The sequence below is a fragment of the Rhinopithecus bieti genome, unplaced genomic scaffold, assembly GCF_001698545.2.
Source record: "Rhinopithecus bieti isolate Rb0 unplaced genomic scaffold, ASM169854v2 scaffold_7888, whole genome shotgun sequence".
Lineage (NCBI taxonomy): Eukaryota > Metazoa > Chordata > Mammalia > Primates > Cercopithecidae > Rhinopithecus > Rhinopithecus bieti.
This window is the reverse complement of record NW_016805944.1, coordinates 1,562,105-1,578,016: the sequence shown is the minus strand read 5'-3', so window position 1 is coordinate 1,578,016 and position 15,912 is coordinate 1,562,105. Positions and strand designations below refer to the sequence as shown.

At 51.5% G+C, this 15,912-nt stretch overlaps 1 protein-coding gene across 2 annotated transcripts in view; it reads left to right on the top strand.

Moving 5' to 3' along the window:
• FOSB (FosB proto-oncogene, AP-1 transcription factor subunit) overlaps positions 1–6,252 on the top strand; it is a 7,550-nt gene extending 1,298 nt beyond the window's left edge. The window contains exons 2-4 of one of the 2 annotated variants that reach the window (XM_017874367.1): positions 1,795–1,998; positions 2,243–2,350; positions 3,644–6,252. In XM_017874367.1, coding sequence (XP_017729856.1) covers positions 1,795–1,998; positions 2,243–2,350; positions 3,644–4,105 — 774 coding nt within the window. In that variant the 3' untranslated portion in view covers positions 4,106–6,252. Of the gene's footprint in view, positions 1–1,677; positions 1,999–2,242; positions 2,351–3,643 lie in introns of both variants that reach the window. The other variant, XM_017874366.1, reaches the window with a different exon arrangement.
• The last annotated feature ends 9,660 nt before the right edge of the window (positions 6,253–15,912 follow it).

Below are 15,912 nucleotides of genomic sequence, written 5' to 3'. Positions count from 1 at the left end.
GGTGGGGTGGGGAATGTGCCGCTCAGTGCAACGTGTATGCGGTAGCGGGGCTGAGAACTTTGAGCCGGCCCCGGGACTGCCCCCTGCTCGGGTTCCAGACCTGAAGCTAGCGCAGTTAGGCAGGTGGGGGAAATCCCGAGGAAGCTTCCAGTAGTCTCTTTTCCTTTCCTCCTTCTTCGGAGCGCTCACTTCGGTGCCAGGTAGCCCTCCACCCATCGGGAAGAGGGACCTCGAACCCTCAGCCGCGCTGCCTCCGCCTCCTGCGCGGAGACGTAACGGGGGACCCGTGCGTAACGGCTGACGCGCTGGAATCCTCCGTCTGACGCGGGGCACGCACGGCGCGCGGCGCCCCCTTCGTCCGCCCCGCCCCTGACGTCCCGGGAGCGTTCTATTTTGGAACGCCGGGGCCACGTTGCTAAGGGAGGGGGCAGCCCGGCGTTTCGATTGGCCGCCAGGGCGCACGCCTTGGCCAATCAGCTTTCCCTTCCTATTTGTAGGGTGCAGTTTCCTTCCCCCTCTCTGTCCCCGGAACCCGTGGTTCCTTGGCGGCTGGGTCTCTTTTCCGCGCCTCTAGAGGCAGAGCGAGGGGATCCCTGTCGTGACAAGAGCGGCTCTCTGCGACCCAATGGATCTGCGAGACCCTTGCGGGGATCTGGTCCCTGGGCTCTCAGGAGCAGGGGGTGTCTGCTTGTGTGCCGGCGTTTCTTGAAGAGATACGGTGGCTGTCACCCTCTTCTCCAGGCACTCACAGACAGATTCCCACTCCCTCTGCTCCGGATGCCCGGTTCCTCCAGTGTGTCCCAAGACAGGACTAGAACCGCGAACCGAAGGGCAACCAGCCAGGTGGTCTCCAGGAGCTCCGCCCCCTCTGGGTTCCCAGGACGCTGATTGGCCGGAGAGCCAGCCCTTCCCTCACCACGCCCCCCGAGAGAGTAGTTAAGCCTTCAGAGCAGTTCCAGGAGTCCATTTACGGGAGGGGGGAGATGAGCGCTGCTGAAGCTTGGGGGCTCGGTTCCGCACCATTCCCCTACCGCGACAATCTAAGGGAGCCTCGGTGGTTACTTTTCTCTACCTGTCCGTTCACCCTAAACTGTCACTCGTCAGTCTCACTCTGAAAAGAGACAGTAACTTGAAACGTTGTTCTAAACTCCTAGGCCCGTCCCCCAAACACCCTTTTGACTGGGACCCCCGCCCCTACATGGGACCTCGCGCAGAGGGGTGTGTGTGTGTGTGAGTGTAGAGGAAGGCTTGGCCTAAGGCCTCTCCTTCTCCCTCCCCTTGCCTCTGGGGTGGGGGTGGGGTGTTGTGGCTGTGTGTGTGGCTGTGGCTCCGTCCCGGGGGTTCTGTCAGCCGGCTGTGTCCAGCCTCCTCTCCACCCCCTACACCTAAGAGTCACCAACCCGGGGTGTGATTCACCACCCGCTGGAACCGTGCAACCTTTCCCCGAGGAAGAAGGAGGAGGTAGAAGCCAGTTGAGCAGAAATCCTCTCATTAACCACTGCGTCACGGTGTAGTGGAAGGGTGGGTGTCGTGGCTTTTTCCCTGTGACACACACATCCACACTCGCTCACCCTGTGCTCACTCACGGGGTCGGTGTGTGTTATGTGTGTTGGGTGTGTGTGTGTTGGTGTCTTTGTTTGTGTGTCTACGCCTGTGTGTGTATGTGTCACCCCGTAGGAGTGCGCCGGTCTCGGGGAAATGCCCGGTTCCTTCGTGCCCACGGTCACCGCGATCACAACCAGCCAGGACCTCCAGTGGCTTGTGCAACCCACCCTCATCTCTTCCATGGCCCAGTCCCAGGGGCAGCCACTGGCCTCCCAGCCCCCGGTCGTCGATCCCTACGACATGCCGGGAACCAGCTACTCCACGCCAGGCATGAGTGGCTACAGCAGTGGCGGAGCGAGTGGCAGTGGTGGGCCTTCCACCAGCGGAACCACCAGTGGGCCTGGGCCTGCCCGCGCAGCCCGCGCCCGGCCAAGGAGACCCCGAGAAGAGACGGTGAGTAAGGGGCATCAGAACTTGGCCTCGGTCGGGGGAAGCAAGAGAGGCAGGAAGTTTCTTATGAATGGAGGGGGACTCCACTAAGGCCTCAGTGTTACAGAAACCCCAAGATCCTTGCTACACGAGCGAGGACTGGAGGCTTGTTTTTTGGCTCCTGGGGGTTCTGAAAGAAGTAGAGGTTTGGGATGGGTGGAGGAGTGCTGCATCCCCAAATCTCATGGCCTCTATCTCCCCGACTCAGCTCACCCCAGAGGAAGAGGAGAAGCGAAGGGTGCGCCGGGAACGAAATAAACTAGCAGCAGCTAAATGCAGGAACCGGCGGAGGGAGCTGACTGACCGACTCCAGGCGGTGAGGACAGGCCCTAGGGTGGGAGAGGGGATGCTGAGGGGAGCTCTCTCCCCATTCTCTGCCCCCTCTCCACCTGTACCCTTGTCCTGGGTTGAGAACTAGATGTTCCGCATATGGAACTAGGTTACTGGTGTGGCCAGATGGGGTAGCCCAGGGCACAAACACAGACCACCATGTACTTAAATCAACTACTGGTCCCCCCCATTTCCTGACCCCATGCACTACTCTCCTAGCCTTCATTTCATCCCGAGGGGCCACACGGGGCCCTTGAGGAGAGGGGCGCTCCCATCATTTCTCCCATCTGGTCTTCAGCAAGTAACAACACATTTTGCCTCAGTTTCTCCATCTCTCCAAACCCTCATCAAATCTCCCAGGCTCCTTCTACCCTTAACACTCTGGAAAGCCTATGAAATGAAATTATTCCACCTCCTGCCCTAGCCACCCACAACTCTCCTGGTGCTAGTGGCATCCCCCAAAACCCACTCCCTTCCTATGTCCTCCCTTGGTCTGAGAGTTCCCTACTGTATGCCTGCAGGGTAAGCTGTTACTCCTTGAGGGAACAAGGGAATTGTCAACTTCCCTTCTCTGCTTGATCTCTTCCATGGGAGGTAGAGACGGAGGGGTAATAGAAGGAAACACATTAAAAACATATAACAGTGGCTCATGCCTGTGATCCCAGCACTTTGAGAGAGGTCAAGGCAAGAGGATTGCTTGAGCCCAGGAGTTTGATACCAGCCTGGGCAACACAGGGAGGCCTTGTCTCTACAAAAAAAAAAAAAAAAAAAAAAAAAAAAAAAAAAAAAAAAAAAAAAAAAGGAGCTGGGCATGGTGGTGCACACCACTGTGGTCCCAGCTACTCTGGAGGCTGTGGTGGGAGGATTGCTTGAGCCCAGGAGGTCCAGGCTGCAGTGAGCCATGATTGCACCACTGCACTCCAGCCTGGGGGACAGAGCGAGACTGTCTCAAAAACAAAACAAAACCAACCACATAACGATTGTTCATTCATTCAACAAACCTCTGAGTGCCTCCTGTGTACCAGAGACTTCCCCATAAACCTGGCCCCTTCCCTACCATCCTTTGGACAGACGGGGGAAACTGAGGCTCCTAGAAGGCAAGACCCTTGCCCCAACTCCCATGGCCACCAGGACTCCATCTCAGGGGGTGTTTTTTTCTCAGCCTGGGGCTGCCTTCCAGCAGCAAGTCCAGGGGAGCCATGACCCAAGTTTCCCTGTCACTGACAAGCTTTTTTCTCCTTCCTCCCTCTCTTCTGTGACCTGGCCTCCCCGGCCTCAGGAGACAGATCAGTTGGAGGAAGAAAAAGCAGAGCTGGAGTCGGAGATCGCCGAGCTCCAAAAGGAGAAGGAACGTCTGGAGTTTGTGCTGGTGGCCCACAAACCGGGCTGCAAGATCCCCTACGAAGAGGGGCCTGGGCCGGGCCCGCTGGCGGAGGTGAGAGATTTGCCGGGCTCAGCACCGGCTAAGGAAGATGGCTTCAGCTGGCTGCTGCCGCCCCCGCCACCACCGCCCCTGCCCTTCCAGACCAGCCAAGACGCACCCCCCAACCTGACGGCTTCTCTCTTTACACACAGTGAAGTTCAAGTCCTCGGCGACCCCTTCCCCGTTGTTAACCCTTCGTACACTTCTTCGTTTGTCCTCACCTGCCCGGAGGTCTCCGCGTTCGCCGGCGCCCAACGCACCAGCGGCAGTGACCAGCCTTCCGATCCCCTGAACTCGCCCTCCCTCCTTGCTCTGTGAACTCTTTAGACACACAAAACAAACAAACACACGAGGGAGAGAGACTTGGAAGAGGAGGAGGAGGAGAGAGAGGGGAAGAGACAAAGTGGGCGTGTGGCCTCCCCGGCTCCTCCGTCTGACCCTCTGCGGCCACTGCGCCACTGCCATCGGACAGGAGGATTCCTTGTGTTTTGTCCTGCCTCTTGTTTCTGTGCCCCGGCGAGGCCAGAGAGCTGGTGACTTTGGGGACAGGGGGTGGGAAGGGGATGGACACCCCCAGCTGTCTGTTGGGTCCCTGACGTCAACCCAAGCTCTGGGGATGGGTGGGGAGGAGGAGTGGGGTGACGCCCACCTTCGGGCAGTCCTGTGTGAGGATGAAGGGACGGGGGTGGGAGGTAGACTGTGGGGTGGGCTGCAGTCCTCTCCAGAGAGGCTCAACAAGGAAAAATGCCACCCCCCACCCAATGTCTCCCATACCCACCCTTTTTTTGGGGTGCCTAGGTTGGTTTCCCCGGCACTCCTGACCTTAGCTTATTGATCCCACATTTCCATGGGGTTAGATCCTCTTTACTATGGGCAGAAGTGAGCCCCCCCTTAAAGGGAATTTGATGCCCCCCTAGAATAATCTCATCCCCCGACCAGACTTCTTTTGAAATGTGAACATCCTTCCTTCACTGTCTAGCCACTCCCTCCCAGAAAAACTGGCTCTGATTGGCATTTCTGGCCTCCTAAGGCTCCCCATCCCGAAATCAGCCCCCAGCCCTGTTTCTCATGACAGTGTTATCCCAAGACCCTGCCCCCTGCCAGCCGGCCCTCCTGGCCTTCCTCGTTGGGCCGCTCTGCTTTCAGGCAGCAGGGGGTGCTGTGATGCCGTCCTGCTGGAGTGATTTATACTGTGAAATGAGTTGGCCAGATTGTGGGGTGCAGCTGGGTGGGGCAGCACCCCTCTAGAGGGATAATGCCCCCACTCCCGAAAGCCTTTCCTTGGTCTCCCTTCCGTCCATCCCCCTTCTTCCTCCCCTCAACAGTGAGTTAGACTCAAGGGGTGACAGAGCCGAGAAGGGGGTGACAGTCCTCCATCCACTTGGCCTCTCTCTCCTCAGGACCCTCAGCCCTGGCCTTTTTCTTTAAGGCCCCCCGACGGATCCCCAGCCTAGGACGCCAACTTCTCCCACACCTTGGTCCCCCACATCCTCTCTAGGAAGGGAGTGAGGGGTGTGACATTTTTCCGGAGAAGATTTCAGAGCTGAGGCTTTGGTACTCCCAAACCCCCAATATTTTTGGACTGCCAGACTCAAGGGGCTGGAATCTCATGATTCCATGCCCAAGTCCCCCCAGCCCTGACGCTGGTTTTGGCTCTCCCACCCTGCCGTTCCCTGCGCTTCATCTCATGAGGATTTCTTTACGAGGCAAATTTATATTTTTTAATATCGGGGGGTGGACCACGCCGCCTTCCATCCGTGCTGCATGAAAAACATTCCACGTGCCGCTTGTCGCGCGTCTCCTGTCCTGATCCCAGACCCATTCCGTAGCTATTTATCCCTTTCCTGGTTTCTGAAAGGCAATTATATCTATTATGTATAAATAAATATATTATATATGGATGTGTGTGTGTGCGTGCGCGTGAGTGTGTGAGCGCTTCTGCAACCTCAGCCTAGGTCACATTGGCCCTCAAAGCGAGCCGTTGAATTGGAAACTGCTTCTAGAAACTCTGGCTCAGCCTGTCTCAGGCTGACTCTTTTCTGATCGTCTCGGCCCCTCTGATTGTTCCTGATGGTCTCTCTCCCTCTGTCTTTTCTCCCCTGCCTGTGTCCATCTGACCGTTTTCACTTATCTCCTTTCTGACTGTCCCTGCCGATGCTCCAGCTGTCGTCTGACTCTGGGTTCATTGGGGACATGAGATTTTATTTTTTGTGAGTAAGCCTGAGGGATCGTAGATTTTTACAATCTGTATCTTTGACAATTCTGGGTGCAAGTGTGAGAGTGTGAGCAGGGCTTCCCCCTGCCAACCACAATTCAATGAATCCCCGACCCCCCGACCCCATGCTGTATTTGTGGTTCTCTTTTTGTATTTTGCACCTGACCTCGGGGGGCTGGGGCAGATTGGCGATGGGCCGTCCCCTCTCCCCTGGTTCTGCACTGTTGCCAATAAAAGCTCTTAAAACGCATTCACCAGGCTGCGGTGTTTATTTCCTCCTGACACCCATTGGCTGGCTTCCTTTTAGTAAGAGAGGGTGAAGTTAGATTGTCGAAGGACTACACACACGCAGAGATCATACACACACACACACACACACACACACACACACACACACACCCTTGCAGGAACTCCTTCTAGTCAATGGGTCTACAGCAGGATAAAAGGAAGACAGTCATGAGAACTTCCTGTACGCACAGGCAGTGCCTCCTACTAGAAAAAGTAAGGGGCCACAGCCCGTCGCGGTGGCTCACGCCTGTAATCCCAGCGTTTTGGGAGGCCAAGATGGGCGACTCACTTGAGGTCAGGAGTCTGAGACCAGCCTGGCCAAGATGGTGAAATCCTGTCTCTACAAAAAATACAAAAATTAGTCTGGTGTGGTGGCGCACGCCTGTAATCCCAGCTACTTGGGAGGTTGAGTCAGGAGAATCACTTTAACCTAGGAGATGGAGGTTGCAGTGAGCCAAGATTGCACCACTGCACTCCAGTCTGGCTGGCAGAGTAAAACTCTGTCAAAAGAAAAAAAAAAGTAATGGGTCAGAAGTTGAGCCTGCAGGTATGGGGTCACAGAGGTCTCTTAGTGATGGAGCCTGTATGCTCTATGGGTTAAAGACAGCCGCTAAGGAGATAAACTATACACACAAGAAGCCTAATAGGCTGTACACAGTGGCTTGCCCTTGTAATCCCAGCTCTTTCGGAGGCCGAGGTAGGAGGCTAGGAGTTTGAGACCAGCATGGGGCAACATGGTGAGACCCCCCCCTCCCTACCCCGACCCATATCACTATGTTGAGAAAAAAAAAAAAAAAAAAAAGACGATCTTGACAGACTTGCACAGCAAACTGCTAAAGACCACTCAGGCTAGGAATGAGGAGTCATCTTGGATTTTCTACAAACTACAACTACAAAAAAGCGATTATTTTACACTGAAGATGTGTTTCCTTTTGTTTTCCATATGATCACGACTGGGGCCAACCCAAGACTGACAGAAGCAAATATATGACCATTTTTTTTGTTTAGAGATAGAGTGGAGCCATCTCCATTGCAAAATCCAAGCCCTCTCTTATTTGCATAACAGCAAGTCCTCTGGGAATTGAGGTGAGGGTCCAGCAGTCGCTCAGACGCTTTGGTAAATGAATAAGCAAGGGAAGTTGTCATGGTGGAATCCATTTATTAATTCATTCAAAAAATATGTGCTAAGCACCTACCCAACAGTGCTGGGACTTGGGGGTACTACAGGGACTGAGCCTCAGGTCCTGCCCTTGTGGAGCTCACAGTCCATTAGGGGACACACACCAGTTCCCAGTCAGGGACAACCTAAAGTGGATGGGGTTGGGGGAGCCCATGGGGCTAGGGAAGCAGAGCAGGGACACCTAGCTTGGACTGGGAGTCAGGAAAAAATTCCTGGAGGAGGGGACAGCTGAGCTGAGCCCTAGATGAGGATAGAGTATAGAAAGAACTAGAAAAAGACCGAAGCCAAGAAAATAGCACAGCCAAAGATCTGTTGGTGGGGAGAAGGCTTGATACATTGAGAATGCTTAGAGGGTCCGGTGCGATGGCTCACACCTGTAATCCCTTCACTTTGGGAGGCTGAGGAGCGTGGATCACCTGAGGCCAGGAGTTCAAGACCAGCCTGGCTAAGGTGGTGAAACCCTGTCTCTACTGAAACAACAACAACAAAAAAAAACCGCTAAAAATTAGCCAGGCATGGTGGTGGGCACCTGTGATCCCAGCTACTCAGGAGGTTGAGGCAGGAGAATTGCTTGAACCTGGAAGGTGGACGTTGCAGTGAGCTGCGATTGCACCACTGCACTCCAGCCTGGGCAACAGAGCAAGACTCCATCTCAAAAAACAAAAACAAACAAAAAGAGAAAGCTTAGAGATTCATGGGGACTGGAGCCACAGGTGTGGAGAGAGGGGTTAGTAGAGACCAGTTTCTGCAGGTATTATAAGGACATTCTCAGGCTAAGGAGATTAGATCTTTTCTTCAGGGCACTGGGAAGCTATTGCAGGTTTTGAACACCAGAGGGGCAGGGGCAGGTTTGTGATTTAGGAAAGGCCCCTCTGGCTCCAGACTGAGGGTGACTGGAAGGGAGAGGAGTGAGACTGAGCAGGAGACCAGGGAGGGAAGTGGGGTGGGGACCCTGCAGGGTGGGATGAGGAGGAGCCCAGAATAGGGTTGGGGACATGGGACAGAGAGGAGGGGAAGGATTCAGGAGACATTCGGGAGGCAGGACAGCTGGGGCTTGGTGAGCAGCCGGCTTGGGAAGGAAAATACAGGGCAGTAATCAATAGCATGGGCCAAGTGATCTGAGTGAGGCTGGGAGTGGTGGCACGCACCTGTGGTCCCAGCTATTCAGGAGGCTGAGGTGGGAGGATTGCTTGAGCTTGGGAGTTTGAGGCTGCAGTGAGCTATGATCATATCACTGCACTCCACTTTGGGTGACAGAGCAAGACCCTGTCTCAAAAAAAAAAACAAAACAAAACAAAAAAACCCAGACACTGCCTATGAGTTAACTCTGCTCTACAAGGAGCAGTTTTAAAGTAAAATTTAAACAAAAGAAAGAAAGGAAAAAGGCTAGATTACCTTGAAGAAGAAACTTCATCTCCCTGAGCCTCCATTTCCTCATCTGTAGAATGGGGGTCGTTATGAGGAGTTGCATGGCTTGTGCATGCCAGCGCTAAGTGCAGAGTGACGGTGCAATTATCATTACCCCCATCATCTTTATTGGGGTCACCCTGATCCCTCGATATCCCATAATACTCCCCCTTCTCATCCTTCAAGTGTCTGCCCTAATGTTCCCGTGACACCCTACCAGCTCAGCTCTCCTTATGAGAGTGCCTCACTGTTCTATTTCCTTTGCAGCCGTTATCCCCTTTGCAGTTGTTAATTAAATGTGTAATTACATGATGGCTTAATGTTTGTCTCCCCCACTGGGCTGAGTGCATCAGGAGACCAAGGCCAGGGCTGTCACCACCGCTGCGTCCTGAGCAAATGCTTGTTTGATGAGTGAATGACAGATGAACAACTGAGCAAGTATTTGACTGATTAATCAGTGCATGCGTGATTAAATACATGAGTGAGCAAATCACTGAATGAGTAAGCAATTGAAGGGGAGAGATCTAGGATAATTTCCAAACTGCCAATATCCCAGAACTGTGTAGATGACTTTTCTCCATCTTTTGAGTGGTTTTGATACACTGGAGGGGGAAATAAGTAACGACAGTCAGAGATCGCAGTAGCAGAGAAAATAGTTTGCAATGCGGAGGGCCGCAGCGACCTCTCCAGGTGCAGGCTGAAGAAGCGCCTCCCGAGCAACCAACAAAATAAAGAAAAGTTACCGCGCTCTGCTCCTGATTGCCGCCCGAAAGGTGGAATTGAACCACTCTGTCGCTAGACAGCTACAGGTTTGAAGCCTGCACCCCAGACCACTGAGGATCATCCGGGCGAAATAACAGATTTCCCGCACAGCTATATAAGGATCGCAAAGGCTTACCTTTTAGAGTTATGGTCGCGTCCTTTGGGCAGGTGTGAGATGGTCGACTTCAAGGGCTATACATTCTCCCCACTCACTTATCACGAAAGATGTCCTTGTAAAATGTTGCCTTCACTTCATATAGTATGAATCATCCTCGCTCACAAAACCGTCTCATTTACATAGCGCCACGCATTCTGGGAAGCAGCGCCTAAGCACCTGGCAAGCTGTTAAAGGGCCCAGGACCCCCTTTTTCCAAAATGAAAAGTCAGCTTTTTAAGAGGAGATATTCAGGATTCGGCATTCAGAAGCGCCTTCTCGGAAAATTCCGAATTCTCCTTCTGCGGAGGAGTGGTGAGTGGGTTCCTGTTAGAGTCTGATTCACCCTGGCCCCAAAGGCTCTGAGCAGGCGGCTACAGGGCTGGTGCGACACCTGCTGTTCTTTTATGGAATTGCGTAGGCCGATGGAGCTCCGCGTTCATTCAAACGTTTATTGAGCGTCTACTGAGTCCCAGGGATTGTCTCGGTGCTGGTGACGACAGACATCCTGTCCCGATTGAGTTTAAACACTAGACATAACCAATTTCTGCACTTGCTTTTTATGGTTGGGGAAACTGAGACAGACTCAGAAATGGATAGTACCATATCCCGGTTAAAACGGCCCATCCACTTAGGGAAATCGAACTTGTGTTACAATTTTTATTACAAAAAAGGTGATTCTTTTTTCTTAAATTTTTATGTATTTAGAAGGTACAGGTGCCGATTTCCACATGCATATGTTGATTGCGTCGTGGTGAAATCTGGACTTTTAGTGTACTCATCACGAAAAATTATTCAATATTCTGAGTCAGTGATTCTTTGACAATACCATTCTCCCGCATGAAACTCTCCCATGACTTCCGTTTCAGAGTAAAAGTCAAAGTTCTCACCCTGCTTTACAAATCCCCGTAATCCAGACGTTCTTCGCCGAGAGTCGTCGGGGTTTCCTGCTTCAACAGTGCTTGGACGGAACCCGGCGCTGGTCCCCCATCCCGGCCGGCCGCCCATAGCCAGCCCTCCGTCACCTCTTCACCGCGTCCTCTGACTGTCCCAAGGCCCCCGCCGCCGCTCCAGCGTCGCGCAGCCACCGCCGCCGCCGCCTGTCCTTAGCCTCCGCCATGACGACCGCGTCCACTCCAGGTGCGCAGAACTAGCACCAACTCAGGAGGCCGCCTTATACCGGCCAGATCAACTGAGCCTACGGCTTCCTCGTTTACCTGTCCATGTCTTACCCTTTCACCGCTGATGATGTTGGTTTGAGACTTTGCCATAACTTTTTCACCAACTCATCGGGGAGCGAAAGGGGAACGATGCTGAGGAAACTGATGAGGCTGCAGAGACCAAGGAGGTGGCCGAATCCTTCCTTAGGATATTAAGGACGACTATGGACGGGAGAGCGGGCTGAATGCGTATGGAGTGTGCTTACCATTTGGAAAAAATGTGAATCAGTCCTACTGGATGCACAAACTGGCCATGACAGAATGACCCCCATTTGTGTGACTTCATTGAGACACATTACTGAATGAGCAAGAGGGTGAAGGCATCAAAAGAATTTGCGAGGTGACCGGTGACAACTTGCGCGAAGATGGCGAGCACCCAAATCTGGCTTGCGAGTATTCTTTGCAAGTTACCACTGGGAGACAGTGATAATGAAAGCTAAGCTCAGGGCTAATTTCCCATGCCATGAGGTGAGGTGACTTCCCTGGTCATCAAGGCAGTGCATGCATGTTGGGGTTTCCTTTACCTTGTCTATAAGTTATACCAAAACATCCACTTAAGTTCTTTGATTTGTACCATTCCTTCAAATAAAGAAATTTGGTACCCCCCAAAAAACAAACAAACAAACAAAAAAATCCCTGTAATCCAACCCCTTTGGCCCCTCTGACCCTGTCTCACATACTCCTCTTCCCTTATATTATTGGCTTTGGGCAAACAGATGTCTTGCTGCACACATGGATCATGCTGCCTCCGCAGGGACTTTGTGCTTGCTGATCCCCTAGCCTAGATCTCCTCCTCACGTGTTTCCGTGGCTCATCGCCTCCCTTCACTCTGTTATCTGATCAAATATCAAATACCAAAAACTCACTGAGTGACCAGCACTCAGTGAGGCCTTCCCTGACCACCCAGTTTAAAATAGCGAGTGGATGGGCTCGGTGGCTCACCCATGTAGTCTCAGCACTTTGGGATGCCGAGGTGGGTGATCACCTGAAATCAGGAGTTCGAGAGCAGCCTGGCCAACATGGTGAAACCCTGTCTCCACTAATGACACAAAAATTAGCGAGGCATAGTGACTCACGCCTGTAATCCCAGCTACTTGGGAGTTTGAGACTGGAGAATCGCTTGAACTCTGGAGGCGGAGGTTGCAGTGAGCTGAGATGGTGCCGTTGTACTCCAGCATATCCTACTCCAGCCTTGGTGAAAAGAGCAAAACTCCCTCTCCAAATAATAATAATAATAAATAAAATAAAATAAAAATAAAAAAACAGCAAGCTCTGTCACTCTATCCCCTTACCCTGTTAGACATTTCCCCATCACTCTGATCACTACCTGCCATTTTCTGTGTCTATTTGCTTATTGTCTGTCTGCTTCTGTAGAATATCAGCGCCATCAAACTTTGCATTTTATTTTTGATCATTGCTGTATCTCTAGTGCCTGAAAAGTGCTTGAGAACATAGTAGATGTTCAGTAAATGTTTGTGGAATGAATAAAAGAATACTATCACTGTCTTTTTTTTCTTCTTCCAGACAGGATCTTACTTTGTCACCCAGGCTGGAATGCAGTGGCTCAAAAACAGCTCACTGCAGCCTCGACCTCCCAAGCTCAAGTGATCCTCTTGCCTCAGCCTCCCTGGGATGACAGGCATATGCCACCACGTCCAGCTAATTTTAATTTAATTTTTTTTTTTTTTTTTTTGTAGAAACACGGGCCTCACTTTGTTACCCAGACTGGCCTCGAACTCCTGGCCTCAAGCCATGCTTCTGCCTTGGGCTACGAAAGTGCTGGAATTTCATGCTTGAGCCACAGCACCTGGCCTCACTATCTTTCTTTGAGCCTGTTTTCTCATTTGTATAACCAGACTAGTACAACTGATCTCACCGGAGAAATCATGATATAAAAGTCTGACACTGGATGAGGCAACTGGGAGGAGCTCAGTAAAGGCTGTTTCTGCTGGGTGCGGTGGCTCACACCTGTAATCACAGGACTTTGGGAGGCTGAGATGAGTGAATCACAGGAGATTAGAAGTTCCAGACCAGCTGGTAAACATGGTAAATCCCCATCTCTACTAAAAATACAAAAATTAGCCAGGCATGGTGGCTCACGCCTGTGATCCCAGCTACTCAGAAGGCTAAGGCAGGAGAACCCCTTGAACCCAGGAGGCTGAGGTTGCAGTGAGCCAAGATTGTGCCACTGCACTCCAGCCTGGTCGACAGAATGAGACTATATACATATATATATGTTGTTTCTTTCTCTTTTTTTTTGGCAGGGATTACAGGCACCTGCCCCACACCTGGCTAATTTTGTTTTTTGTTTTTTTTAGGAGAGACGGGGTTTCACCATATTCACCAGGCTGGTCTTGGACTCCTGACCTCAGGTGATCCACCTGCCTCAGCCTCCCAAAGTGCTGAGTAACAGGCGTGAGCCACAGTACCTGGCCAGTAAAGGCTGTTTGAATCTTCAATCTGTTTTGAGCTTGGAGGCTTTAGTCGTAACTGGACCCAAATTCTCAATCAGATCCTCTTCCACCACTCTTTGTGATAGATAAATAAGCATTTTGCCTTATGGGAAGTGTTAACTAAGAGCATCTTTAGAAAGTTTTGGACAGGCGCCATGGTTCACATTTGTAATCCCAGCACTTTGGTAGGCCAAGATGAGTGGATAGCTTGAGCTCAGGAGTTCCAGACAAGCCTGGGCAACAGACTGAGACTCCGTCTCAAAAAAAAAAAAGGATTGCCTCTGCTTGGCAAATCCCGATTCAAGATACGTCCCCTAAACCCTCTTTGTTTTAATTAGATAGTTACTGCTAGGCACCTCTGTATACAATTTCTGAGGCTGTAAGGACTCCTTGGAACACTATTATCTATCTCCTAATATGTGACATGTGTCATGACAAACAAGTGAGTTTTTATTTTTTCTTTTTTTTTTTTGAGATGGAATTTCACTCTTGTTGCCCAGGCTGGAGTGCAGTGGCATCACCTTGGCTCACCGCAACTTCTGCCTCCCGGGTTCAAGCGTTTCTCCTGCCTCAGCCTCCCGAGCAGCTGGGATTACAGGTGTGTGCCACCATGCCTGGCTAATTTTGTATTTTTAGTAGAGACGGGGTTTCTCCATGTTGGTCAGGCTGGTCTCAAACTCCCGACCTCAGGTGATCCGCCTGCCTTGGCCTCCCAAAGTGCTGACATTATAGGCATGAACCACTGCGCCTGGCTGCACAAACATTTTAAATGTCAATATTTTTGTGTTTATTTTTACTATTATCTTCTATTTCTGGCAAGCAATACTGGTTTCTGGTGGCAAAGTAAGCTTTCTTCTTGAAATACATTTATTATTATATTATTAAGTATTAAAACAATTTTCAAGAAAAATATTAGATAAATAACAGAACAGCCGGGCGCAGTGGCTCACGCCTGTAATCCCAGCACTTTGGGAGGCCGAGGCGGGAGGATCACGAGGTCAGGAGATCGAGACCATCCTGGCTAACACGCTGACACCTCGTCTCTACTAAAAATACAAAAAATTAGCCAGGCGTGGTGGCGGGCGCCTGCAGTCCCAGCTACTCGGGAGGCTGAGGCAGGAGAATGGTATGAACCCGGGAGGCGGAGCTTGCAGTGAGCTGAGATCGTGCCACTGCACTCCAGCCTGGGCGACAGAGTGAGACTCCGTCTCAAAAAAAAAAAAAAGGTAAATAGCAGAACAGGTAGTAGAAAGATGATGAAGGTCATAAGGGGAATGACTGAGGTTTGGGAAACAATAGTGTAACTGTTTACTGTGCATTTATTATACGCCAGGCCCCATGCCAAGGGCTTTACATGTAGGTATGGTCATGGTTGACAGTTTTCTTCTTTTCTTTTCTTTTTTTTTCCTTTAGAAACGGAGTCTTGCTCTGTCGCCCTGTCTGGAGTGCAGTGGCACAATCTCAGCTCACTAGAACCTCCACCTCCCGAGTTCACGAGATTCTCCTGCCTCAGCCTTCTGAGTAGCTAGGATTACAGGCGCCCACCACCAAACCCAGCTAATTTTGTATTTCTAATAGAGATGGGGTTTCACCATGTTGGCCAGGCTTGTCTTGAACTCCTGACCTCAGGTGATCACCACTCCTTGGCCTCCCAAAATGCTGGGATTACAGGTGTGAGCCACTGCGCCTGGCCTTTTTCTGATTTAATATTTTGTAGAGATGAGGTCTTGCTATGTTGCCCAAACTTGTCTCGAACTCCTGGCCTTAAGTGATCCTCCCTCCTCGGCCTTCCAAAGTGCTGGGACTGCAGATGTGAGCCATCGTGCCCGGCCTAATGAGTTTTACATCTGAGGAAAGTGAGGCTTTGAGAGGTGAAGTCATATGCTGAAGGTCACACAACCAAGGGGTAGTGGAGCCAGGATTCAAACCCAGGTCTGTGGATCTTTAGACCTCAGTCTCCTTCCAGTCTCCCCATGAGTCCCTTTGCTTCCGCCTTTCAGTTGAGATTTTTTTTTTTTTTTTTTTTTTTTTAATGGAGTCTCGCCCTGTTGCCCAGGCTGGAGTGCAGTGGCATGATCCTGGCTCACTGCAACTTCTGCCTCCTGGGTTCAGGCGATTCTCCTGCCTCAGCCTCCCGAGTAGCTGGAGTTACACGTGTGTGCCACCACACCCGGCTAAATTTTGTATTTTTAGTAGAGATGGGGTTTCACCATGTTGGCCAGGCTGCTCTTGAACTTCTAACCTCAAGTAATCCGCCCTCCTCGGTCTCCCAAAGTGCTGGGATGTGAGCCACCATGCCCGGCCTCCCTTCAATCATTTCATAACCTACACAGATGGCAGAGGGAGCTTCTTCCCCACAGATGGGGAAGGTTCTCCTGGAGTGTCAAGTGCTTTTCAGTGCAGAAAAGTGAATACTGGAGGGTTCTGGAAGCACAGGAGGCCTTGA